This window comes from Eucyclogobius newberryi, unplaced genomic scaffold, assembly GCF_026437365.1.
Source record: "Eucyclogobius newberryi isolate DKJ021-1_F unplaced genomic scaffold, fEucNew1.0.hap1 SCAF_19, whole genome shotgun sequence".
In the NCBI taxonomy this organism is placed as follows: domain Eukaryota; kingdom Metazoa; phylum Chordata; class Actinopteri; order Gobiiformes; family Gobiidae; genus Eucyclogobius; species Eucyclogobius newberryi.
In genome coordinates, this window is record NW_027315823.1 from 10,766,534 (window position 1) to 10,793,605 (window position 27,072).

Consider the following 27,072-nt stretch of genomic DNA (forward strand, 5'->3'; position numbering starts at 1 on the left):
CGTGGCTTTCCGTCGCTGATCACTTCAGACAGATCTGCGCTCGTGTCAGTGGTGCTGTCGTGGCTGTGCTGCGTCTTTTCTGACCTGACATCTATAAACATGTGGACCCTCACGCTCAGACAGCTCGCACGGGTAAGTCCAGTGTGACAAAGTACAACATTCACCATTGTAAGAGTTCTTTTTCCTCGCGTAACTGAGAGAGATGGTTTCGTAAAGGCGGTTAGCTAGCTAATAAGACACAATAATTTAGCCTGTCAACGTTTTAGGCTTTGATGAAAGAGCTCACATTTGGCAGCTGAAACTAACGATTTAAAAGCCTTTGTTTAAAAATGATCTACAGTCTTTCTTGGTGTGATGTTGCCACTGGAACGCTTGTTGTTAGCTTGTGTGCTAAAGTGAGTGGCTTCTGGATCATGGGCATGTGTCCCACGCAATGATGCAACAGCCTCAACTCAGTTTCATCATAAAGTCAGATCACAAACAGGTCTGACCCCACTTCAACTCTGTCACGTCGTTATTAAACCACTGGAGTTTAATCTGTGATGATTTAAGAATGTTGACTGTCCGTGTAGTTTCCTAATGACTGATTAGAGACTTTACAGGAGCTGCATCTAGAGTTCACTCCAGGCTGAGGCTTCTCCTGGAGGACAACATGGAACTGTAACGCCCCTGTAACGGCCAAAGTCCAAGGGTTTTCTGCCTGCTTTCCCCCCTGTACCCAGCAATTATTAACACAACTCAATCATATGTAGATTAAGAATATCATTTATTTTAAGAAAACGGATGATGCAATAGTTATTAGAGATGTAATAATTAACCGCACCACCTCAAATATAGCGAACCAATGACAGATCCTTTAATACATGATAGTATTTTTAAAAGTACTACACAACATTGATTAGTTCTGTAAAGTTAAAAGCACATGTGTAGCGAGCACTCTGGTTTCCCCCCAAAACATGCACAATAAGTCAAATCAGTCAGATCCTGCCCAGAGCTCAACATGTGGAGATGGGCCCCGGGACCTTCTCTGCCCCGGTGGCTTTGACCAATGGGTACAATTCAGAGGATAATTTCTCGACGTGACTATAGTTCCTTCACCTTAATATTAAAACAGCTGGCTAAGGATTAGACAGAAAGTTAAATCGACACATGTTCTTCTTCTGTGTTTTATGGCGGTTGGTATCCAAGTAATACTGCCAGACTTTATTCTTTAGACTTTATTCTTTTCCATTCTTTAGACTTCGCTGTTTGGACTTGACTCTTCAGACTTGACTCTTCAGACTTGACTCTTCAGACTTGACTCTTCAGACTTGACTCTTCAGACTTCACTCTTTAGACTTCACTCTTTTAGATTTTAGTTTTATGGCAGTTGGTATCCATCGTCTTGTTCTTCTTCTTTGGTTCTTCACTTGTTTGAAACGACCACCTTTTAGATGAAGTACCCCAAGGCTTAAAATAAATTTTATATTGCACCTGCAACAAGAAAATGAAGAATATTATTGTAATATCAGAATATTGATATATTATCCCATCTTTAATTAACACTTCATACACCAGCATGTGACACGTCTTGAAAGTGTCATTTTTCTCAGATTACAGTTCATGGTCTTCTTGTCGTCTTGCTGAATTTATTACAGAGATTGTTATTAATCATGTGTATCCCGTGTGATAACATGTTCTTAACAGATGTGATCGTCTGGTTTTTCCATGTGAGTTATCAGGCCATGTTTGTAACTTTTATTTATAGCCTAATTTTCTGAAACTTTATGACGTGACCCATTTGTATAAAGTCCCAGTGGCATGTAGTCAGTCCTAGTTTTGCAAGTCAAGCCTGGACTGTGCGTGTGCGTGTGCGTGTGCGTGTGCGTGCGCGTGCGCGTGCGCGTGCGCGTGCGCGTGCATGAGTTTTCCATTTCCGCGTGTATGAGTGTAAGATAAGATAATCCTTTATTGTCCACACATGGGGAAATTTCATTGTTGTGAGTGTGTATGTATGTGAGTGTGTATGTATGTGTGTGTAAGTGTGTATGCGTGTCTTCGATTGTGTCTGTGAGTGAGTCTGTGAGTGAGTCTGTGAGTGAGTCTGTGAGTGAGTCTGTGAGTGAGTCTGTGAGTGAGTCTGTGAGTGAGTCTGTGAGTGAGTCTGTGAGTGAGTCTGCGAGTGAGTCTGCGAGTGAGTCTGCGAGTGAGTCTGCGAGTGAGTCTGCGAGTGAGTCTGCGAGTGAGTCTGCGAGTGAGTCTGCGAGTGAGTCTGCGAGTGAGTCTGCGAGTGAGTCTGCGAGTGAGTCTGCGAGTGAGTCTGCGAGTGAGTCTGCGAGTGAGTCTGCGAGTGAGTCTGCGAGTGAGTCTGCGAGTGAGTCTGTGAGTGAGTCTGTGTGCGTGTCTGTTTGCGTGCGTGTCTGTTTGCGTGCGTGTCTGTGCGTGCGTGTCTGTGCGTGCGTGTCTGTGAGTGCGTGCGTGTCTGTGTTTGCGTGTCTGTGCGTGCGTGCGTGTCTGTGCGTGCGTGTCTGTGCGTGCGTGTCTGTGCGTGCGTCTCTGTGAGTGCGTGCGTGTCTGTGTTTGCGTGCGTGTCTGTGTTTGCGTGCGTGTCTGTGCGTGCGTGTCTGTGCGTGCGTGCGTGTCTGTGCGTGCGTGTCTGTGCGTGCGTGTCTGTGCGTGCGTGTCTGTTTGCGTGCGTGTCTGTGTTTGCGTGCGTGTCTGTGTTTGCGTGCGTGTCTGTGTTTGCGTGCGTGTCTGTGTTTGCGTGCGTGTCTGTGTTTGCGTGCGTGTCTGTGTTTGCGTGCGTGTCTGTGTTTGCGTGCGTGTCTGTGTTTGCGTGCGTGTCTGTGTTTGCGTGCGTGTCTGTGCGTGTGTGCGTGTCTGTGCGTGCGTGCGTGCGTGTCTGTGCGTGCGTGTCTGAGTGCGTGCATGTCTGTGTTTGCGTGCGCGTCTGTGAGTGCATGCGTGTCTGTGCGTGCGTGCGTGCGTGTGTGGCCCCGTCTCATGTCTGCACGCTTTTCTTATTGGTGCTGATTGGGTTTCAGTGCATTTTAATTTACTTCTGACAAACTCACAAGACATGAGTTTCTTAGTGAAACTTCTTTAGTGAAGACACGGTGTCCTCACTCTGTGTTTGAGAAAAAAACTTTCACTTTGACCCTTTTTAACAGTTATTGCGTTAACTTAAAACTGACTTTGATGTTGACTTTGACATTGTTTTCCTGGTCCATCAAATAATGATAATAACAAAGTGCACCATAAAGTCTGCTGTTAAATCACCTGGTTAGTTCAATACAGTACATTCTCCCCCGTACAGTAAACTCTTACAACAAAAACAAAAGCACCTACCGTATTTTCTGGACTATAAATTGCACCGGAGTATAAGTCGCACCAGCCAAAAACTGCATAATAGAGAAGAAAAAAACATATATAAGTCGCACTGGAGTATGAAATACGTTTGCAAGTGTGAAAATATCAAACAATATCACATATAAGTCGCTTTGTAGTATAAGTATATGTATATAAGTATAAGTATAAATATAAGTATAAGTCGCACCCCGGCCAAAACTATGAAAAAAATTGCCACTTATAGTCCGGAAAATACGGTAGTTGTTCGTACGCTTTCCTTCACTTCATATTTTGCTTTTGTCTGCTCTACAGTTACAGTCCATAACTGGTGGGTCATTTATGTTTTGGATATTTTAAATCACAATATTGAGCTGAATTATGGGTGAAATTTGTAGAGCTGATTTCCACATGTTCCTCACAACAAAATGCTGCGTGGCTGGACTTTTTTGGACTATTTTTAGGGGGTTTGGTGCTATAATGTCTATGCAACGCTGCCAAATACTACTTTGGCTCATTACTGCCTAGGCTTCTGAATTGAGTTCTACATATTTCTCAATTTCGAAAGTCTCTCGCCAAAAGCTGTCTGTGAAAAGGCGTATTGTCCTAATTGATATTTGAAACTGAATAAGATGAGAAATCAAACTGAGAGAAAAGCATATACATCTTCCCCATCCTCAAATGCACATTATGTTCAAGTTTAAAAAAAAAAAAAATATTCCCTAAATCTGCTAACATAGTCCAAAGTACGTCCGTCGGCCTTGCCATGTTTGTTTTGGTTCAACTCCGCCCAAACTACAATGCGTGATTGGTCTGGTGGCGACTCAAACCCAACACTGGGAGACGGCCCAGATGGATTCTCAAGAGTTTGTGAACTCACAAAATTGCGAGAACTCAGCTGGCTGGCCAGGTTAGCCATCACCTTTTTTTAGGGAAAAAAAGTTTTTACAAAAGTAAGAAGTTGCTCATTGTTGTTTTAATTCTCCTATTTGTTTGCTGCAACAATCTTGTCACCCTGGCCCGCAGCGCTTCCATCTCGGCCCTCACTGTCTGCAGTCCAAATGATCTGAAACATGCTGCTGGACTTCGTCCATACATGCTCCGGTTTCTCTCGCTGCCTTCAACTCAGCGGCTACTGCAGCAGATATGGCCGGGCCCATGGCAGCAGCTACATCGGCTCTAAAAAGTTCCATATCACGCTGCATTTCGCCACTTATTTCGGACATTATGAACAATAACTGATGATGAAGTTATATTCTCTCCCCCTTCCGATGCAAAGAAGTCGCGAGGATCTTCATTTGGGCCGGCGAGACCCTGAAGAACTGTATTTCTCTCCCTCATGTTTGCTAGCCATGTTAGCCTCGTTAGCTTTGTTAGCTTGCGATGCAGCCGTCAGCTTAGTTTTTTTTTGGTCCCGTAGTGTTACCAGACCTGTGCCTTCCTTGCCTACACATGCCTCGCTCTTCTTTGGGATTAGGTGGGTCAAAAGTTCATTTTGAAGCCATGTTTTGCAGCAGAGGTGTTCGTGCGTCAGCTCATGGCGCCGCCATTACCCGGAAGTAACATTGCAACGATCTTGTACCATCAAAAATGGTTTTCTGGGATTATCCTGCTTTAGGTTTAATGTATCCGTGGCATAAAGTAGTTTCAATCTTATGTTTTATTGTGATAATCTCGATAGGAATAATGACTTGCCGTGTAGTTCTTTGAGAGGCTTCAGCAAGCATGTAAAGCTCATTACAAGGATGTAAGCCATTCAATAATTACAATTTTCAATAGACCACCACATGCGCTTTGATTGAAGTCTTCCTCCTCGCATTCCTTGCTTCTTTATCCCTGTTCTCCTAAATCAAAGTGTAATGTTTCTGTAGACCATGCCACCTTCCTCTCTAAACAGTCCGTCCTTAAGATTACTTCTTAGTCCCTGAATGCCGCGCTGACACTCATTTGACCCGCCCTGTGTCTGGGGTCTTCAGGCCTCTTCACCTCAACCGCATTCCTCAGCCCAGTGTCGTCTAGACTGAATCGCAGACCCGTTTGTAACTGAGCGCGCTGCCATTAGCCTGAAGCCTCTGCCCTGATGACACTTATCTCTACTTCCAACTATCTCGCCTTTTCTCCGTTAAAGTCTCTCTTTCTTTTATGATTGTTGTTTGTTAAGGCGTCTGACGGACAGCAGTCATCTGTAAAATTGAGTCACCTCGGGAGCAGTGCAGGAAATGGGCACTCTGAGGATTAATGAAATGATTTCTCTTTGTTCTCTCCTCACCGTCTCCTGCTATTGTTCTTTTTGAGTCGCGGCGTTCGACAGGGAAGGCACACCACCAACAATTACCTCCTCATTGTCACGGAAGCCGTACATCTGCGAAGCCGCCATTACCGGGAGCAAGGGCCCAGGTGGATGTGACTTTGCCCGCCCCCTTTCTCATCGCTACCTTTTTCATCACGACTCACCTTCAAACGACGGCGTAATCTGCCGCCTAAAAATAGTCCCGCCGAGACAGATTTGATGCTTCTTGTCTTGGCTCCGCTTCCTTTTAGATCAGCTCGTTGTGATTGTTAATTAATCTTTGGTAATGACAGAGGCGGGTGAGCAGAGGTGAGCGCCGCAGAGGCCCATACGTGGTCTTAATTTAAGCACAGAGCCGAGCGTTTGGCACACGGGGCTGATATCGATGTCAAGGCGGAAAATAAAAAAAGCTCCCCGCGAACTGTTGTTACGGGGAACAGAAAGTGCTGATGAAGGCGTAGGACGGTGCAGGGCGCAGAGGAGAGTCGCTGTCTGTTTTGGTGAAGGTGGCAGAGCGGGCGCTGCTGTTCCTCCCCGGTCCGCGCCAGCTGAAACGCAGACAGCCAAGGACAGTTCCCGTCAAGACTTAATGACCCGTGTGATTTCACAGCGAGAAGTGCGTCCTCTGAGGCAGCCCGGCCTGTCTCCACGGGCCCCCCCCCCCACCAGGTCGCTCCTGCCTCTCCAGCCTGTGCCTGCGGTGACTGAAGGCCAGGACACACTGTTACAATCCCGCTGTTAATGTGCCACTCAGCCGGGCCGGTGTCACCTCTCGCCCCCGCGTGCCCCCGTGTGCCCCGGGGCCACAGATGAGGGGCGCCACAGAGATGGAGCCGATAAACTGGGGTGATGGAGACGGGCTGCTTTGGGGGACAAAGTTCGGTGATGTTTACAGAATATTGGTATACTAATGTACAAGTGGTTAACATTTGGGTTGATTTGCAATAGACGTAGCAATGTTGAAATTTATTTTTGTTTATCACTGAATTGTTTAGTATAATTTAAGATATTAAACCTGACAAACTGTCTGTAAGAGCCTTGACTTGCATCCAGTGTGCAGGGGGACACTAGTGAACTTTCAGGTTTGTCTTGTGTCCCTTGGGAAAGAAAATCCAGTTAGAGTAAAAGTGATTCAATACTTGGGTCTAATATAAGTATTTACTACTTTGGAGTGTCCTGAGCAAACCGCAGATCCAAAGAAGAAAGCAAAACAGTCAGTTTTCTCTGATTTGGTAAGATTTCAGTAGGCGGTGTACAGCGGAATATTTTAAAACATAATCGTGTGTCGTGACTCAAAAGGTTGAAAAACGCTGAGTTAATGTTGTTTGTTTATGGGCGGTAGATCGGTGTCAGGATCAGTTGATATTGACAGATTTCCATAGACATTGTGTGGTGTATGAAACAGAAAAAACTTTGGATTATTTGCGGCAATATTTTTTGGGTGGGGCCCCAGTCTGTGAGTGCCCATGTGTCATTCCCAGTTTGTCTTCAGAGCATCAGTTGTGTCTTTCTGAACAGACTCGTGAGTAAAATTGGAAATAGAAGAACAATTAGTCTCAAAATGTGGCTTTATACAATCATGCCAAGTTATTTTACATCCCAGATAAATGTCATTATGTAAGGGAAAAGTCCATTTGTGATTTTTACTACAACTTAAAATAAATTTGTGGTCCTTGCATTGGATTTTAAAATGTTAAGTATCGTCTTTGCCTGTATCTGTTATCGGCCACAGCAGCAAGCCAAATATTGGATATCGGATGAAAAATAATCAATTTCCCTTGTAAATATTAGTTTAGTTATACATAATAGTCAATCTGTTCATGTTTTTACATAATTGTGACACTTGTAACCTGTTTATACATTACTTTAAGTTTAATATTCAGAAGACCAAGGAAAAATACCATCTATTCTATCGGATATTTCCACCTTTTCCCCCCAATATCGACCTGTACTTGGGTCTATGTAGTTTCTGCCTCATGCGTGTCTTTAGTAACCTTGTGCCACAGTAAAAGAATGCAGAACCAACTCGGATACTTGGAGCATAAATTGAGAGCTGTGGACTCCGCTCACTTACATGACAAGGCGGTGCAGCAGAAGTTGGCAGCCCGAGTCCAGATTAGATAAGCAGGAAGTGCTGAATGTGTTCTCTTTGTGCCTCTGTCTGTACACTGAGGCTGTAAAGTCCCTTTGCACAAGTGCTGATAGAAGCATAATTGAACAACTGCTGATTATTGATATCATGCAAACATACCAGTTTCTAATTAGAGCAGGCTTCATATTGGGCATGAGAAGTTGATGAGGGGACAGCACTTAAACGCTGTATTTGGGACAGAAAACGTCGCAGAGCAGAACATTACATTACATCGTGCTTGATACATTTCGGGGGCTTTGAATTGACTCGAGGCATTTTGCGATTTCTAGTATGGAGTGGTTTGAATTTCTTTTACAGTTTTACAGCTGCTTTCTCAATTTAGTTGCTACTAGGGCTGCAGCGTTTAATCAGTAATCAGTAATACACAAAGTTTAGTTGTGTGGTTATATCAAATCCCATACTATCAATGCTTGAACTAGTATCAAAACTAAAGTCATTTGATCAAGGGGACAACAGTTCTTGAAATTCAAACTAATATAAGACCACATAAAAACAATAGTACCGTATTTTTGGGACTATAAGTGGCACCTTTTTTTCATAGTTTTGGCCAGGGTGCTATTTATACTTATAATTTCTACTTATATACTCCAGAGCGACTTATGTGATATTATTTGTTATTTTCACACTTGCAACCGCATTTCATACTCCAGTGCGACTTATATGTTTTTTTGGCTGGTGCGACTTATAGTCCAGAAAATACGGTATTATCATTTTGTTGAAAAGTGTATTATTGAGCCTATTCCTCATCCAGTTTGCCATTTTAGTAACATGACACTATAACCGTATTTTGGTCGTTGTAGTCATTATATGGATTATACAGATTCTAAAACGCATAAATACATTTTTAATACAAAGATGGCAACATTATTAAATCAAAATGTCAAAGGAATAAACCATTTCTGATTTTCATAATTGTCTCAGTCACCATTTTCCACCTTCGTTTGGATTATGATGTATTTATAAGTCTCATTGTACAATAGAAATAACTGTTCGACAACTAAAATAATCCTTACGGTAGTTCTTGCTCTTTTTCAAGTGTCCATCCTCACCTAACCGTTGCTCTCTCTCAGCCCCTGTGCCAGCGATCCCCGGTGCGTCTGATCGCGCGTGGACAACATGCAGCCACCCGCTCCGTGGAGGACGAGCGCGGGGCGTGGACGGGACAGGAGAGTCTGGCCGAGGACGACCCCGAGATGTGGAAACTCCTGCAGAAGGAGAAGGACAGGCAGTGCCGCGGCCTGGAGCTCATCGCATCCGAGGTGAACGAACGACCACGAGTTTTGACTCTCCCTGACACGTTCATGAGGCTCTAGCGGTGGTGACATCATCTCCATATCCTGAACCCAAGACCCAGGGTTTTAGCACATATCTGAGCAATACTGAGAATAGTGTCATAATCTCAGAAATATTGTGATTTGAATGTCAATATCAGTTTATTTCCCCTTTGCACGATTAAGATGCACTAATATTTCTCACGTCTCTATAGATTGTAACAGCTGACATTTTCGTTGCATTATTCAAATCAAATCAAATCAAATCAAATCAATTTATTTTTGTAAGGCCCAAAATCACAACAACAGTTGCCTCTGAGGGCCACAGGGAGAAATGAATCAACAATGTCTGTGGTGGCGATGAAGTCAGACAATGTCTGTGGTGGCGAGGGACGATGTCCCAGGGTCCTCTGTCCTTAGACTCTCCTTCTCGGCCAGGAAAAACTACAAAAAAAACCTCTTTGGGAAAAAACCGTAGAAACCTGGAGGAGTTCCAGTGAAGGAGAGATCCGACTCTCACAGACGGACAGACGGACACAAGGAGACTGGAGCTGGACCCACTCTTCAGGCAGAAGAGGGACCGACTGAGTCGAGCTGGACCCACTCTTCAGGCAGATGAGGGACCGTCTGAGTCGAGCTGGACCCACTCTTCAGGCAGAAGAGGGACCGTCTGAGTCGAGCTGGACCCACTCTTCAGGCAGAAGAGGGACCGTCGGAGGCGAGCTGGACCCACTCTTCAGGCAGATGAGGGACCGACTGAGGCGAACTGGACCCACTTTTCAGGCAGAAGAGGGACCGTCTGAGTCGAGCTGGACCCACTCTTCAGGCAGACGAGGGACCGTCGGAGGCGAGCTGGACCCACTCTTCAGGCAGATGAGGGACCGACTGAGGCGAACTGGAGCCACTCTTCAGGCAGATGAGGGACCGTCCACACAGGGCAGGGACCACTTCACCAGGGGAGGGGCATCTGGGTCCACAGGTCCTCAGGAGTGAGAGAAAGAAAAGAAGGCGGTGAACAGTTTGCAAGTGGAATCAAAAAATAAATATTGTTTGATAGCATAAGTAGTCAGAAGAAGAAGAGGATAGTGCTCAAGCTGTCATACTTCCCCCAGCATAGTTACTCCTAGGGCAGCGTAGCTGAAGCTGTGGGTTTATCTTTCTGTTCCTAACTACTCTGACCATAAGCGATTTCGAAGAGGAACGTTTTAAGCCTGGACTTAAATGAAGAGACTGTGTCAGCATATTTAACATGGGTCGGGAGCTGATTCCATAACACAGGAGCTTGGTAGCTAAACGCTCTACCTCCTACAATTATAAACACTATAATTAAAAATTATAGTGTTTCTGATACACACAGAATCCACCGGAACTAAAGTGGACTTTCCTCCTCAAACAAACGGTTTTATAACAGCAACAGCGGGTCATGAACTTTTAAATAACATATTGACCTTTCCTCAGTGATTATTCAACCCATGGCCATGTGGGTTCAGTAGTAGAATAAAAACATAGTCTTAGCTTTTGTTATTCCAGATTTGTTTTTATCTTAAGGCCGGCTGGTGTGAAAAGGCGTGTTACTATTCAGGCCCGATGCTGCCTTATCACAGAGAAGAGCAGAGAGGAGCAGAGAGGGGAGTGAGGAGCAGTGGAGTGGAGTGAGGAGCAGTGGAGTGGAGTGAGGAGCAGTGGAGTGGAGTGAGGAGCAGTGGAGTGGAGTGAGGAGCAGTGGAGTGGAGTGAGGAGCAGTGGAGTGGAGTGAGGAGCAGTGGAGTGGAGTGAGGAGCAGTGGAGTGGAGTGAGGAGCAGTGGAGTGGAGTGGAGTGAGGAGCAGTGGAGTGGAGTGAGGAGCAGTGGAGTGGAGTGAGGAGCAGTGGAGTGGAGTGAGGAGCAGTAGAGTGGCGTGAGGAGCAGTAGAGTGGCGTGAGGAGCAGTAGAGTGGCGTGAGGAGCAGTAGAGTGGCGTGAGGAGCAGTAGAGTGGCGTGAGGAGCAGTAGAGTGGAGTGAGGAGCACAAAGCCCTCAGAGCTGTTGTTGTCCTGCTCAGCTCGCTCTTGGAGCTCTCGCAGCTCAGCACGTTTCTCCACGTGCGTCCGACAAATAACACAGCGATGTTCAGAGCTGTTTGCAACTAGAACCAGAGTCAAAGGAAACAAATGGAAATGGAATAGAGAGGAAGAAAGATAGTTTCATCCAAAAACTATTTTAGTTTAAATGGAATGGCTATAATGTTCTGCTGCTAGTTTAAAAAGGCAATGCGATTAATACAAATACTGAGGATAGAACCCTTTAGAACGACCCACACTGAAGCACTTATTCTGCATTCTGATCACCTCCAGAAACAAAATGCAAACGCTAAAAACACTTCTTTTGTAATGGTGAATAAGTCGGCATGACAAGTCATTCATAAAATCAGTATTTGATTATTGGTTGGATTAGCTGTGCAATTTTTGACTATTGCTCTGAAGAGCTTTTCTCTGCACACACTGGATATGTCTCCTACTTCTTCACCGGTGCAAATACTGTAAGTGTAATCCCAGTTATGTTTTGAAATAAGTAATGACTATTCTCCACGATGAGTAGCCATTGTTCCTTCTAAGATGTGCGCATGCTCGATTGTGCACGGTCTCGGCGCACAGAGAGCGAGCTGCCACAAACACATGCACGTGAGGCGCCTGGTCATTCAGTGTATCAAAGTAAAATCAAAGGCTGGAAACTGATGGGAATCTATAAAGATGTTCTGCCTCCCACAAGCCGATGGGTCAATGCACCTCTTATTCACAGAGTTACGATCTTAAACAGATTTAATATGTGAATTACTACGTCGTATTTCTATCCACATTTGTGTTGAATTCTTTTAGAAGCAACATAAAACATGAGGCCAGCTGTCGTGACCAGTTTCAGGCCTTGAGGCTGTGCGATTCACAGAGGCTCAGAGCACAAAGATCACAGAGCGACGCCGAGGCTGGAGCTGAGAAACACAACAGTTTAACCACAACACAAGTTTATACACAACTGTGCCGCTTTCTATCTGGGAGAAAAGTAGTCTGCAATCATGATGTTTGATTAAAAGGTGCACTATGTCACTTTTGAGTGTCCGCCACCTGCTTATTACAAGATCATGAAATTTACTAATGAAACATTGTTGATCTAAATACCCCAGTTTACAGGAAATGACATTTCCCCTTTGCTGTCAAAACTACTTGCTACAAATTCAATTCAGATTTCTATCCAGGGATCCTTGTCAGAATGACCCCACATTAGATGATGTGTATCTGCGGGTGAGAGCAGAGGGCAATTAGAAATCTTCCCTTGGGCCCCGAAAGAGCGAGGGTCAGAACTGAGTATCAAGCTCAACATTACACTGTTTATGAACAACAAGATGTTTGTCTTTGTCTTAGTAAGTGGACAAAGCACTTCATTCAAATAATCTAATGGAAATTACTGCTCTAATTAGTTTAAGAAGCCATGTAAATTGAGCTGATCTCAGGTTTTGTGCTGGTGTGATTCGGGCGTGGCCACAGCTCAGACAAACACATTATTATTAACTAAATTATCTTTTACCTACTGATGCTCTTTAGAGTTCAATATCTATATTTGAAACCTCAAATTAAGGGTGGAGCCAGCTTTGATTAACTACAAATTATATTCGGACACTTTTGTGAATCTGAAGGGTAGGCCTGGTGTCTGCTCTAAACCCGGGTAATAATCTGAAGGGTAGGCCTGGTGTCTGCTCTAAACCCGGGTAATTATCCAAAGGGTAGGCCTGGTGTCTGCTCTAAACCCGGGTAATAATCTGAAGGGTAGGCCTGGTGTCTGCTCTAAACCCGGGTAATAATCCAAAGGGTAGGCCTGGTGTCTGCTCTAAACCCGGGTAATAATCCAAAGGGTAGGCCTGGTGTCTGCTCTAAACCCGGGTAATAATCCAAAGGGTAGGTCTGGTGTCTGCTCTAAACCCGGGTAATAATCCAAAGGGTAGGCCTGGTGTCTGCTCTAAACCCGGGTAATAATCCAAAGGGTAGGTCTGGTGTCTGCTCTAAACCCGGGTAATAATCCAAAGGGTAGGCCTGGTGTCTGCTCTAAACCCGGGTAATAATCCAAAGGGTAGGCCTGGTGTCTGCTCTAAACCCGGGTAATTATCCAAAGGGTAGGCCTGGTGTCTGCTCTAAACCCGGGTAATAATCTGAAGGGTAGGCCTGGTGTCTGCTCTAAACCCGGGTAATAATCCAAAGGGTAGGCCTGGTGTCTGCTCTAAACCCGGGTAATAATCCAAAGGGTAGGCCTGGTGTCTGCTCTAAACCCGGGTAATAATCCAAAGGGTAGGTCTGGTGTCTGCTCTAAACCCGGGTAATTATCCAAAGGGTAGGCCTGGTGTCTGCTCTAAACCCGGGTAATAATCCAAAGGGTAGGTCTGGTGTCTGCTCTAAACCCGGGTAATTATCCAAAGGGTAGGTCTGGTGTCTGCTCTAAACCCGGGTAATAATCCAAAGGGTAGGCCTGGTGTCTGCTCTAAACCCGGGTAATAATCTAAAGGGTAGGCCTGGTGTCTGCTCTAAACCCGGGTAATAATCCAAAGGGTAGGCCTGGTGTCTGCTCTAAACCCGGGTAATAAAGGCCATTTACAATACACATGACACATTTACATACATTTATAATATATGTCGCCTGCGCTTCGCATTTAGTCCTTTTTAGTCCCAGATTGGTTGTTACTCTGAGCGTTATGATGGGCAGGACCTGACAGATGTGTCGCGCTGAAAGCTGTTACTCCCACTGCTCTTGCTAACCTTGTAGGTGTCAAATTAGCATAACCTCCATCAACAAACATCAGGAGGAGAATTTATTGTGTTTTTGTCCACGCTTCTGACAAGGCAGTGTTGATGTGTGACAAGTCGATTTTGATTTACACACCTTTTTTAAAAATGGTGTTATTTCGTCTCCACCAGAAAATGCATACAAAATAGAAGCCTGTAGTGATGTTATTTGATATCCTCTGCAGTTACAAGACTTTATGGAGGTCTATCTTTGGTCCGTGCAGGTCCAGGAGTTCACCGCTGTAATGATTGTCTTTTGCTTCAGGCCGACTTCCCACTTATCACTTAACCAACTTTAATTTGCCGCCTCGTCTTCCCGCTAACTTTATTGATCGGCGCTTGTGTGTTTTTCCTTCATACAGAACTTCTGCAGCCGCGCCGCTCTCGAGGCTCAGGGCTCCTGTCTGAACAACAAATATTCCGAGGGTTACCCAGGGAAAAGGTGAGCCGACACGCCCCGGGCCTAGCAAACGGCGCCGCCTCCCATTTCGCATTCACCCCACGTTTCTTTTAATGGTACATTCAAATCACATAGACATTATTCAGGCCCGAGCTTTGCCAAAGACACTTCCGAAGGGGATACATTCAAAGACTCTACCAGGCTCCATCTTTTACATGTTTTGTTGCGTCCCTTGGATCATTTTCATTTATCAGCTGCAGCCAGTGGGACACGTAGACTACTAATTTTATTGAAAGCAGCCCAGTGTTTAGAATTTCTGCTTCTCTCAATGTTGATTTTAAATTGTGTTTAATTCAATGAAATATCAAAGGAAATTAATATTGCAGTGGCCACCTTTTTTAAGCTCAAGGAGGTGCATCTCAATCAGGGGCGTCCAAACCTTTTTTACTGAGGGCCGCGTTCTGAAACTCATACGGGGCAAAGGGCCACAAACAACCCGACAATATTGAATTTGTTGAATGACGAAGTGAATCATTCGAAATGTTGCATTTGACATTGTTTCGATGCCGCCACACCTTTAATAAGACTTGAAACATTAGGTTGGTATTAGATAAAAATGCTTAAATCTTTCCAATTTTACAGTAAAACCTACTACTTCTTGTTGTTTGGATCAACTTAGCAGGAAGCAGGAGGGCCAACAAAAATGTGTCTAAGGGCCGCATTTTGCCCCCGGGTCGTAGTTTGGACATGCCTGATCTAAATCTTCTATAATTATGTCATTTAAAGACACTGTACCTCATTGTCACGGTCTAAAAATGTGAAAAAACAAAACAAGTTTATTTTAAAGCTGTTCAAACTCATCCCTCACTTTCCTAACACATTCCTGGCATAATTACTCAACATAATTGGTTTTAAGAAGTGGAGTTTAACCGCGACAGAACTACTAGCGTGCTAACAGTGCTCACGATTTAGATTTAGATGTCTTAACGATGACATAACATGCATATGCTAATCCTGATGACACGTGTCAATCACATCATAAGCAAAATGATAAAACGTTCACATAAAAGTTAGCATTAGCAAAAAATAAAAGGAGAATAACGTAGTCAAAGAGCTGCTTTACCTCCTGCCTCACTTCCTGGTCTGTGGATGATATTAATACTTGATAATTCGTTGCACACAGCAGTCTTTTTTTGACCCTGAGAGCTGCTTTTACAGTATATCTGTACCAGGGCAATGGACAGCCCTTTTTTAAAACTGTCCGATTCTACAAAGCTACATTCCCGGTTCATACGTAGCTTTATAATCAAATAACAACTGGAAATGAGAAAACACAGCTGTATTTTCACAAACACATTCTACCAAGACTGAAAGACAAGGATTTCATTTGGCTGAAACGTTGTATCTGCTGTTGATGGATGAGGCGAGCGTTCACCATTATCCAGATTTCCCATGCTCCGCCTCCTTCTCTGCAGGTACTACGGCGGGGCCGAAATGGTCGACCAGATTGAGCTGCTTTGTCAGAGACGGGCCCTGGAGACGTTTAACCTGGACCCCGCTAAGTGGGGAGTCAACGTGCAGCCGTACTCCGGCTCCCCGGCCAACTTTGCCGTCTACACCGCCGTGCTGAACCCTCACGACCGCATCATGGGCCTGGACCTGCCCGATGGAGGACAGTCAGTCACATCTCTGCTTACAGCTGTATTTCTATAAGAGAAAGAAGTTCCCTTTAATTGACCTGCACGTTCTTGCCTTCCGTTCCACAGTCTCACCCACGGATACATGTCTGACGTGAAGAGAATTTCTGCAACCTCCATTTATTTTGAGTCCATGCCTTATAAGTTGAATGTAAGTGAATGCTGTAACTACACTTGAACATTATAACCTGCTCTGTAATGTTCAGTATAGCCCCATAAATACATGTGATTATCCAGGATTGTAAAAAAGATAACTTCTAGATGATGTGCGTCGCTTTCAACATGAAGCAATATCGGTTCCAACATATCTTGCATAATAAGTAGATCACGTTCCGATCGTGTAAGTCTGGGGGAGACGAGTGTGCAGTACATCAGAGACTAGTATTTTATCGCCGCAGTCATCTTGGAGCTCTTGTGTTGGTAGTGGCTGATGGATGACTGAGAGTGGGGTGTCCAGGCCTGCTGATGTATGGTCAGGCAGGACCCCTCTGTGAGAGGGATAATGGGAAATCGACAGGCTGGCCAGCACCACTGGCTCTGTCCTGGCCACGAGCAGCGTGATGGAGCGAGGGGCAGCTACAAGTGTCGTCTCTCCTCCTCTCTCTGCATCTTCTCTACTCCTTTCAATTGAGGTCTTTGTTTTCCATTTTATTTTTATGTGGAGAAATCTTTAAGATGCGTATACTGGTCATTTAGAGTGTGAGCCACGTGTCTCGCTTTGGTCCTGGTTTGAACTCTGTTTAGTTCTGATGTGGACTTGGTTTGGTCTCACTCTAGTGCTGGTTTAGACCTCGAGTCTTGGTTTGGTGTTTAGTCCCACTATAGTTCCAATTTTCATGCTTACATTCCATATTGATAAGTTGAAATCACAGACTGAACAAATGTTGGTCCATTAAAATGCTTTGTATGAACAGGAAATGTGAAAGTCTCCAAACCAGCCTCCTTGAAGTTCAGCCACATAACGGCAGAGGATTAGGATAAGTGGGGCTTTATTACTGCAATTGCTCCATCATTTCCCAAGATGCACTGCTGCAAGATAAAATGCCTCTTTACACATGTCCTCCATCTCAGGAGCTGAAGTACTTCTGTGCTTCTGGTGCAAATGGGCTGTTTAGGTTGATGTTTTGAGCTTGATCCTAACTGTGTCTCTCTTCACCCCTCTCCTCACCCCTCTCTTCACCCCTCTCTTCACCCCTCTCTCACCCCTCTCTTCACCCCTCTCTCACCCTTCTCTCACCCCTCTCTTCACCCCTCTCTTCACCCCTCTCTTCACCCCTCTCTCACCCCTCTCTTCACCCCTCTCTTCACCCCTCTCTCACCCCTCTCTTCACCCCTCTCTTCACCCCTCTCTTCACCCCTCTCTTCACCCCTCTCTCACCCCTCTCTTCACCCCTCTCTTCACCCCTCTCTCACCCCTCTCTTCACCCCTCTCTTCACCCCTCTCTTCACCCCTCTCTTCACCCCTCTCTTCACCCCTCTCTTCACCCCTCTCTTCACCCCTCTCTCACCCCTCTCTTCACCCCTCTCTTCACCCCTCTCTTCACCCCTCTCTTCACCCCTCTCTTCACCCCTCTCTTCACCCCTCTCTCACAGCCTTCTACAGGAATTATAGACTACGAGCAGCTGGAGATGACGGCCAAGCTGTTCCGGCCCAGGCTCATCATCGCTGGCACTAGCGCCTATGCCCGCCTCATTGACTACGCCCGCATCAAGAAGGTGCACACACATACCACACATACCACACATACCACACATACCACACATACCACACATACCACACATATCATACATACATGAAGTACACTCTGGGCTCGCTGTGCAGCTTTGTCTCACTGCAAAATCAGGGCTTTGTCCAGGAACGCATTTCACAAGTAAAATATAAAATACTATCACGCATGTACTAGTCTGTGCTAGTGATGTACTTCAATATCTACTCATTTTCAGGATTCAAACGCTTAGTTCTAATGTGTGGATGGACAAATGTTCAAGCTAGCATTGTTTACGTATCCATTGTGCGAATTAAAACACAGACCACTTTGCCTCTCAAAAGCCCCCAAACTCTCGTCTCGCAGCCTTTTCATTTTTAATCATTTCAGCACAACACAACAGTCGTTTTAGCCCCCGCGCCCCGTGCCCACAGCAGCGCCGATGCTTTCTCCCTCTTGTTCCTCCTCGGCCCCCGTCACCACGGCCACGAGCGCGCACACTTATGCTCTGTTCGTGCAGAAGAGGCCCCTTCACCCACCGTGTTCATCCACCACTCCAAACTCCTCACTGTCCCTATGGCCGCCTCCCTTTTGTGACCCATTTCAGCCGCTACCATCAGATGCACTGTCCCGGGCATTACAGAGCTGTGTTTTTATTAAGCACCATAACTGCTTTCTCACCAGGCTTGAAGAGGGCCATATTTCCGCCCTGGCAGCTCTCAGTGGAACAGTTTTATAGCTAAATCTGCTGCCCGGGCTCCTCTCCAGGCTCGAGCGCTGCGTTACCTAGATAGGGCTGCTCGGAAATTCACTGTTTAGTCTTTTCTTTTCTTTAATTCTACTAGATGTGACCTGTGGTAGGCTTCCATCCCTCCGCAGTAACCCCGGCATCTAATCCCAGGACACACGGACTGATCCCGTTTAGATACGAGTGCAGAGGAGATTGTCATGATAACGCATATTAATTGGAGCAGTAAAAAAGATCGTTTGCTTCTCAGATCATTCGCCAGAGACTCATTTGCATGTTAGTGAGCTATTTATTGTTTGTGCCTATTTCAATAAGTGCTGGCTAGAGACTGAGGGGATTTATTGAATTATGCTGTAATATTTCGGGCCTCCGCAGATTGCGAACAGCATAATTACATCGGCTTGGTTTGGAAATGCATGCGCCCTTTGAAAAGAAAGGTAGTGCTAACATGTGTAGATTGAGCTATTGAATAATAACTGCGGGAAAATCTAAAGTTATTAGCACAGACACATTGTTTTGTTTATTCTCCGTGTCATTTTACCAGAGCCCATGGATTTGATTAAAGAGAGTGCAGCGAATAACTTGTAGTTTTTTCGGTAGGCTCGGTTTTGAAAAGAGAATTACGAATGCAAATATGGTCCAGTTCATAAGAAATCAGACTTTAAAAGCATTAATCACCCATGTTTTCCCATTTCTTCACTGTATGGAAAATAATACAGTGATATAAATGGAATACTTAAGAAACCATCCAAAAAGTTGGTTAAGCACAGAACCAAACTAAAGATAATCCAGAGTAAAAAAGAGTTTGTTTATCGCACGGGCGTATGTGTCTCAGCTGTGCACAGACATAAAGGCCTACATGCTGGCAGACATGGCACACATCAGTGGACTGGTGGCAGCCTCGGCCATTCCTTCTCCTTTCGACCACGCCGACATCGTCACCTCAACCACACACAAGTCTCTGCGCGGGGCGAGGTAAGTCACATGGAGCAAACCCTGACCACTCCTGCCTTTGTGTTTACAACTAACACTCAGTGGACTTTATTTTTATTTCATTTTTTTCAACAGGGCTGGTCTTATTTTCTATCGTAAAGGAGTTCGCTCGGTGGACAAGAAGGGCAAGGAGACGCTTTACGATCTGGAAGACAGAGTTAACTTCGCAGTGTTTCCCTCACTGCAGGGAGGACCTCATAATCATGCCATTGCCGGTGTCGCCGTGGCACTCAGACAGGTCAGAAAAGTCTTGTTAGTATAGGCTTGTAATGTAGTTAGAGAAGGAGGCAGGGGCATTTCTGTGTGGTACATCAAAACCATGTACTATCACAAATAGGCAAAGGCGCCGGTCCAGCTGGCAGCCCGGTGCAACGCTCCGCTCTTTTTTTCACACTTATGTGCTTTATCTTTTGTATTTTGTAAATATTTTTTCTACTTTAGTTGTACGATCGGGACACGCGCTGGAATCGCTTAATTCAACTTGTTTCGACTTTGTTCGGCTGGATTATTGAGTGTTTTTCGTTGTGTCGTCGTGATGTGCGCTAGCTCTGAGCTAGCCCCCCCGGCCCCACCGCGCTCCTCGGCCACAGCCGCCGTATGGATCGCGCCGGTGCGTTTATACTAAGGAGGAACTCATGAAACTGCGGAAAACCATCGTCTTACCCGGAGATTGTCACGTTATGGCTATTGGCATGAGGCCATACTATCTGCCCCGGGAGTTCTCACATGTGATTTTAATCGCAGTCTATGTGACCCCGTCTGCCAATGCTGAAAATGCTTGTGAAGCACTGCTCTCCTGCACTTGTAGGCTGCAAACACAGCATCCACAGGCTCTCTTCCTCATCTCTGGTGACTTTAACCACGCTTCTCCCTCTTCTGTCCTACCAACATACACCCAGTATGTTACCTGCCCCACCAGAGAGAATAGAACATTGGACTTGTTTTTTGCCAACACCAAGGAGGCTTATTCCTCTTCCCCCCTCCCTCCCCTGGGCAGCTCGGACCACAACCTTGTACATCTGAGGCCTGTGTATGAACCCATCGTGCGCAGGCAGCCTGTGGTGTCCCGTGAGGTGAGGATGTGGTCTGCTGAGAGCGAGGAGGCTCTGAGGGACTGCTTCAGCACCACTGTATGGACTGAGCTTTATGACCCACATGGGGAGGACATCAACACCATCACAGAGTGCATCATGGACTACATCAACTTCTGTTTTGAGAACATTGTTCCCTCCCGGACGGTGCGGTGTTTTCCAAACAACAAGCCATGGATTAACCGTGAACTGAAGGCTCTGCTGAAGGAGAAGAAGAGAGCCTTCAGGTCAGGGAACAAGGAGGAGCTGAGGACTGTGCAGAAGGAGCTGAGGAGGAAGATCAGGCAGGCTGAGGCCGGCTACAAGAGGAGGATGGAGGAGCAGCTGCAGCAAAAGAACATTCAGGGAGTGTGGAGGAGCCTGAAAACCATCTCGGGCTTCAAAATCCCCCCTGCCCAGAGAGAGGGGGATCTACAGTGGGTGAATGATTTAAATGCTCACTTCTTGAGGTTTGATCGGTCACCCGCCCCTCCCCCTGCACAGCTGCATGCTCCCTCTTCCACAGCTGGACAATGCCCTGCATCTGTTCCTCTTCGCTTATCTGCCCCGGACCATCAGCTCCCCACTTCGCCTGGACTCACCCATCCCCCCAGCACACGGTCCCCCTGCCAACCACTGACTGTCACAGCAGCACAGGTGAGGAGTGAGCTGAAGAGGATTAAAGTGAGGAAGGCAGCAGGACCTGATGGCATCAGCCCCAGGCTCCTTAAGTCCTGCGCAGATGAACTGTGTGGCGTTATGGAGCATGTCTTCAACATGAGCCTGAAGCTGAGGGTGGTACCACAGGTCTGGAAGACCTCCTGTCTGGTACCTGTGCCTAAGACACCGCGCCCCAAAGACCTCAACAGCTTCAGGCCGGTGGCTCTCACGTCCCACCTGATGAAGACACTGGAGCGGCTGGTCCTGGACCACCTCCGCTCCACCGTGAGCTCAGCCATGGACCCGCTGCAGTTTGCATATCGGTCTGGCATCGGAGTGGAGGACGCCGTCATCTCCCTGCTGCACCGCTCTCTCTCTCACCTGGAAAAGCCTGGCAGCTCTGTGAGGATCCTGTTCTTCGATCTCTCCAGTGCCTTCAACACCATCCAGCCGCTGCTCCTGAGGGACAAGCTGGAGACGGCTGGTGTGGAGTATGACCTGGCAGAGTGGATCCTGGACTACCTCACAGACCGACCCCAGTTTGTGAGAGCCCGGAACTGTGTGTCTGACACTCGGACCTGCAGTGTGGGGGCGCCCCAGGGCACTGTCCTCGCGCCCTTTCTCTTCACCCTTTACACTGCAGACTTCAGACATGACACGGACAGCTGTGTCCTGCAGAAGTTCTCTGACGACTCTGCCATCATCGGACTCATCACGGACGACGATGACGCGGAGTACAGAGGACTGGCGCAGGACTTTGTGGACAGGTGTCAGCGGAACCACCTCCTCATCAACGCGGGGAAGACCAAGGAGATGGTGGTGGATTTCCGCAGACGCCACCCCACTGCCCCCTCACCAGTGAACATCCAGGGACGGGACATTGAGAGAGTGGACTCATACAAGTACCTGGGTGTTCATCTGAACCACAAACTGGACTGGACTCATAACACAGACGCACTGTACAGGAAGAGCCAGAGTCGGCTCTACCTCCTGAGGAGACTCAGGTCTTTTGGAGTGACAGGGCCACTCCTGAAGACCTTCTACGACTCTGTGGTGGCATCAGCCCTCCTGTACGGTGTGGCCTGCTGGAGCAGCAGCATCACAGAGAGGGAGAGGAGGAAGCTGGACAGAGTCATCAAGAAGTCCAGCTCCGTCCTGGGCTGTGCTCTGGACTCGGTGCAGGAGGTGGGGGACAGGAGGGTCCTGGCTAGATTCACATCTATGCTGGACCATGAGTGTCACCCCCTGCAGGACACTCTCTCTGCTCTGGAGAGCAGCTTCAGTGAGAGACTGATCCACCCTCGATGTGCGAAGGAAAGGTTCCGTAGGTCTTTCCTTCCTGCTGCTGTCAGACTTTATAACAAAAACTGTTAGTACTGAACACTCGCAATACTGACCTAACCTAATACTGATGTGCAACTCTGTCATATGTGCAATTGCTGTTGGAATTCATGTGCAATTCATGTGAAATTCATGTGCAATCTATGTGCTGTCGTGACACATATTCATGTGCAATTACTGTCGTGATCACATGCAATGGTATTTATGTATTTATTTATTTATTTGTCTATGGGAGTTTTTATTTATTTATAGGAGATCTTCTACTGAAAGTGTTTTTCAGACTTCCTATAAGTGATCTGTTCTTCTGTATCTACCTCTGTATCTACCTGCGTTGCACCAATGAAATTTCCCCATGTGGGACAATAAAGGAATATCTTATCTTATCTTATCTTATCCCGGCGGACATCCTAATTTTTCCCCTCCATCCCTTGTTGGGAAATGGGAGGTTTGTCTATAGGAGTTTTTGTTTTATAAGAGTTCTTCTATTGAGAGTGTTTTTTAAACTTCCTATATTCTGTTATCTGTCCTTTTCCTCTGTATCTACTGCGTTGTATCAATGAAATTTCCCCATGTGTGGACAATAAAGGATTATCTTATCTTATCTTATCTTAAATATATATGTATAGAAATGTAAAGTTTGTTTCCTGCCCCTCACCTCTATAGTCTCACACTTGTTGGTCTTGTGGTGTCTCCAGGCCCAGGCGCCCATGTTTAAAGAGTACATCGACCAGGTCCTGAAGAACTCAAAGGCCATGGCAACCGCTCTGCTCAGTAAAGGCTACACGCTGGTGTCAGGTAATGTGGTTTTAAACACTTCTGCGTCAGCAAACTCCTGCAGCACAGTCGCTCATCAATAACAAAGTGTGTCCTGTCACTACATGTAAAGCAACAGAGCATTTCACTCCACAATGTTGAAATACTCGTGTTTCAAATTACTTTCCATGTCATTGGAAATAAAAGATCAAGATGGCCACTTAATAATATAGAGCAAGTCCTTGTATCCTGCATTGAATGTAATACACTGACCTCAGCGCTTCTGTGATGTATCATTTTCTTTTGCTGAAATCTGACTACTTACTCTGCAGTGTAAGCATGCTGTGTTTTAAATTAAATCACTTTTGTATGTCTGGATAGTTGCTAGGTGCATATCTGCATTTAATTCTGTTCTTCAGTTAATGCACAGAATGTGGCTTTTAAAATGCTTCCGTTTCAGGCGGTACTGACAACCACCTGGTCCTGGTGGACCTGAGGCCTAAGGGCATTGATGGTGCCAGGGCTGAGAGGGTTCTGGAGCTGGTGTCCATCACTGCCAATAAAAACACCTGCCCTGGGGACAAGAGTGCACTGACACCTGGCGGCTTGCGCTTAGGTGAGAGCCCATTGTTGGCATATATGTCAGTTTCACCTAAAACCTGTCTCCATCTACAGTCATCTATAGTTAGTTTTGAATATTAGTGGGAAAACACAATCAGGCCTGGGCCACAAGCATTTATAATCATTTATTAAATATGTTTAGATTTTTAATTACCTTTCAGGAAGTGCGAGAGCAGCAGCACCGATACCTGACTTAAGGCCAGATTTAATATTCATCTCAGTTCTGTTGCACCTTTAGCACACACCACCTCTCTGTGTACTTTCAATCCCACATCTTTTCAGTCGTTTAACATGTGGCATTTGCAGCAATGAAGTGTTGTAATCAAGAGGATGACTGCTGTTCTCTCCACACAAAGGATCACACAAAGAGCTTGACGACACGATGATGAAATGAAGCTATTATTTATCATGTCACCAGAGTGACCACTCGGCTAAATCAAAGTGTGCTTTCAGGTGCTCCGGCTCTGACCTCCAGACAGTTCAAAGAGGCCGACTTTGTCCAAGTTGTGGAGTTCATGGATGAGGGCTTTAAAATTGCCCTGGATGTCAAGAAAAAGACAGGTAATTCTATGTTAGAGTTTGGCCTGTTTTAGTAGTAGAATTTATTTCCCCCAATTTTTGCCTCTATTAGAGAACTTTTCTTTAGTATTATTGATATTCCTTCAAACTCTAAAGCCTTTCTTCTCTGCAGGAAAACTACAAGACTTCAAAAACTTCCTGCTGGAGGATCCAGAGACTGTGGGCCGCATTGCTGAACTGCGGCAGCACGTGGAGGCATTCGCCAGACCCTTCCCTATGCCGGGTTTTCACGACCATTAATCCACTGCCTGCTGCCAAATCCATCGGAGGAGGAGCCAGTGAGGAGGAGGAGGAGCCAGTGAGGAGGAGGAGGAGCCAGTGAGGAGGAGGAGGAGCCAGTGCTTCTACCTGAGAAACGACACAAACTCTCAGATCTTCATCTCTTTTTACAAAAGCACAGATATTTTCAAACTCTGAAGAATTTTTCTATCATGTTTTAAAATATCACATTTGTCTTTACAACGTTCTTTTATCCATTACATACATTTCATTGACCTATTACGACATCGGTTAAGCTCATGTGATATTAAATTGATTAGTTTATACATTCTAAGACTTAAGCTGGAATATCTTAACACAATAAAGCAGCTCAACTGTTTCATTCACATTATGTTTGTGACTAAAAAAAAAGATTATGTGACAAATAAAGAAGATTGTTATTTCTAAAAAAATATATATATAATTCTTTATTTCTCTATACTTGTGCTCTAGTCTCAGTTAACACACTGAAACTGATGCCTTATATTATATTTACTTATATTTTTTCTAAAATAGGTCATTTTTGATGAAATGTATTTCCAAAGCTGCAAGTCTTAAAGTATTCAATACAGTGCATTGTCTCTTCTAACATATCACTGTATGACTGCTGTTGTTTTAATGTTTACAGAGGAATTAGAGTTTGTGGTTTGGACATAATCAGAACAAACTTAACTCATATATTCACTTTACAAACTAACAGTTTTCATATCACTACAGAAGTGACAATTTATTTATGAAAAGTATATTCCAGCACAAATATCTGAAATGAGTTTGAAACATTTTTTGCACGAATGAAACAAAACATAATAGTTTCCTTTGCCACGACGTGTTCACCTGTACATTTCTTTCACTTCTAGCTTTGCTTGGCAACAATTGTACATTAAATCTACTGTCATTAACAAACATTTTGATGATGTAAATTCTAATAAAAGATCTTCCCTTTTGCACTAACATAACATATGAAAAGTATTATATTTAAGTTGTTTCTCACTATGGCAACGGCCCTACTTTCTTCATTCTGAAACACATGGATTATCTCTGTCAGTTGCCATGGTTCCATGAATCAAGCTCAGCTCACACAAAACTAACGCTTTACAAATGTAAATTGTGTAGAAATAAAGTCTAATTTACTGGCGGAGCACTTTAGAAAGGTAACTGTTTAACTTTGAACTATTTTTGTCAGTTAACATGCATTGTTGACAATTATACTTTAAATGTGCTGTTTGGTTACATTTTACTTAATACCTTTTCAAATTAAAGACAATTTATGGTCTGATATAGTTCTTGGTATAACTAAAGAAACATCATTTGATTAGATTGCTGCTCATATACTCACGAGATCAAAAGAGCTGATAATAGTTTAATGGAAACAATGAAAGGCAGACATTAGATCCAGTCAAACAGAGTTGTGTCTGATTGAAGCGGCAGCGCTGCACAGACCAGCTCTAATTACCCCGTAATGATCATGCTTCTGGGATCATCCTCGCATGTACAGTAATCCTGATCCTGGCCCTAATCCACTTTTAATGTGCCACCTGAGGCCACATCAAACAAATGGCTCTATCCCCTAATGCAACAATGAACTATTGCATTTTTAGGCTCTAAAATCAATTCATTTCACTACTATCTGTCTTTTTGTGGCTTTTGACGTGCCAGAGAATAAGTGTGTAGCCTCTGGAAGGACTTCTGATATATACCGTATTTTCCGGACTATAAGTCGGACCCTTTTTCATAGTTTTGGCCAGGGTACGACTTATACTTATATTTATACTTATTCTCCGGAGCAACTTGTATGTAATAATATTTGTTATTTTCACACTTTCAACCACAATTCATACTCCAGTGCGACTTGTATATGTTTTTTTCTTCTCTATTGTGCATTTTTTTGGCCGGTGCGACTTATACTCCAGTGCGACTTATAGTCCAGAAATTATGGTAGATCTTTACGAATGTCAATATGGGGATTTATCTGGCATTTTTTTTTACAAATATAATTGTATAACTACATGTAACGTTATAGTCTATTACACATTGTGACCAGCTCAATGGTGTCAATCTGAACACTGGAAATAGAAGCTGGTCAAAAAAGAAGAATGAACTATTTTTCAGAATCAAAGGCGAACAGAAAGACAGTGGGCCTCGGTTCACGACAGCCGGGCATGTGAGCGCGACTCCTCTGGGGGTTGAAAAAGCTAATTAAGCATTTCACAGTTTCATAGTTTTATAGATGAATCATGAGTAAATCGGGGGGTTTCTCACCTGTGGTACATTTGCAGCAGACTGAAGTGATAAAGGCTGCAGACTCAGCACTTCCATTTTCACGGTGCCAGAAGTTGATATATTTAGCAGCTCATAGGAAGCATGTTGCATATAGTTATGTATTTATACCGACTGAAGGGGCTGCT

The 27,072-nt window shown here is 45.0% G+C and overlaps 2 protein-coding genes across 2 annotated transcripts in view; both read left to right on the forward strand.

Annotated features, from left to right (window-relative positions):
- shmt2 (serine hydroxymethyltransferase 2 (mitochondrial)) lies at positions 1 to 25,047 on the forward strand. The gene is made up of 12 exons (XM_072451736.1): positions 1 to 132; positions 8,837 to 9,025; positions 14,204 to 14,283; positions 15,717 to 15,917; positions 16,008 to 16,089; positions 17,532 to 17,654; positions 19,228 to 19,367; positions 19,461 to 19,623; positions 23,152 to 23,251; positions 23,670 to 23,825; positions 24,284 to 24,391; positions 24,522 to 25,047. The coding sequence occupies exons 1-12, from the start codon at positions 100 to 102 to the stop codon at positions 24,647 to 24,649; spliced, it is 1,503 nt and encodes a 500-aa protein (XP_072307837.1). The 5' UTR covers positions 1 to 99; the 3' UTR covers positions 24,650 to 25,047.
- The window catches only part of LOC140365355 (SH3 and cysteine-rich domain-containing protein 3-like), a 360,861-nt gene that overhangs the window by 162,891 nt on the left and 170,898 nt on the right, over positions 1 to 27,072 (forward strand). The window lies entirely within an intron of this gene.

Coding starts and splice junctions, on each gene's coding strand:
- shmt2 (XM_072451736.1), top strand. CDS start 100: ATGTGGACCCTCACGCTCAGACAGCTCGCACGG. Junction 15,918..16,007: donor GACCTGCCCGATGGAGGACA/GTCAGTCACATC, acceptor TCCGTTCCACAG/TCTCACCCACGGATACATGT. Junction 23,252..23,669: donor AGGCTACACGCTGGTGTCAG/GTAATGTGGTTT, acceptor CTTCCGTTTCAG/GCGGTACTGACAACCACCTG.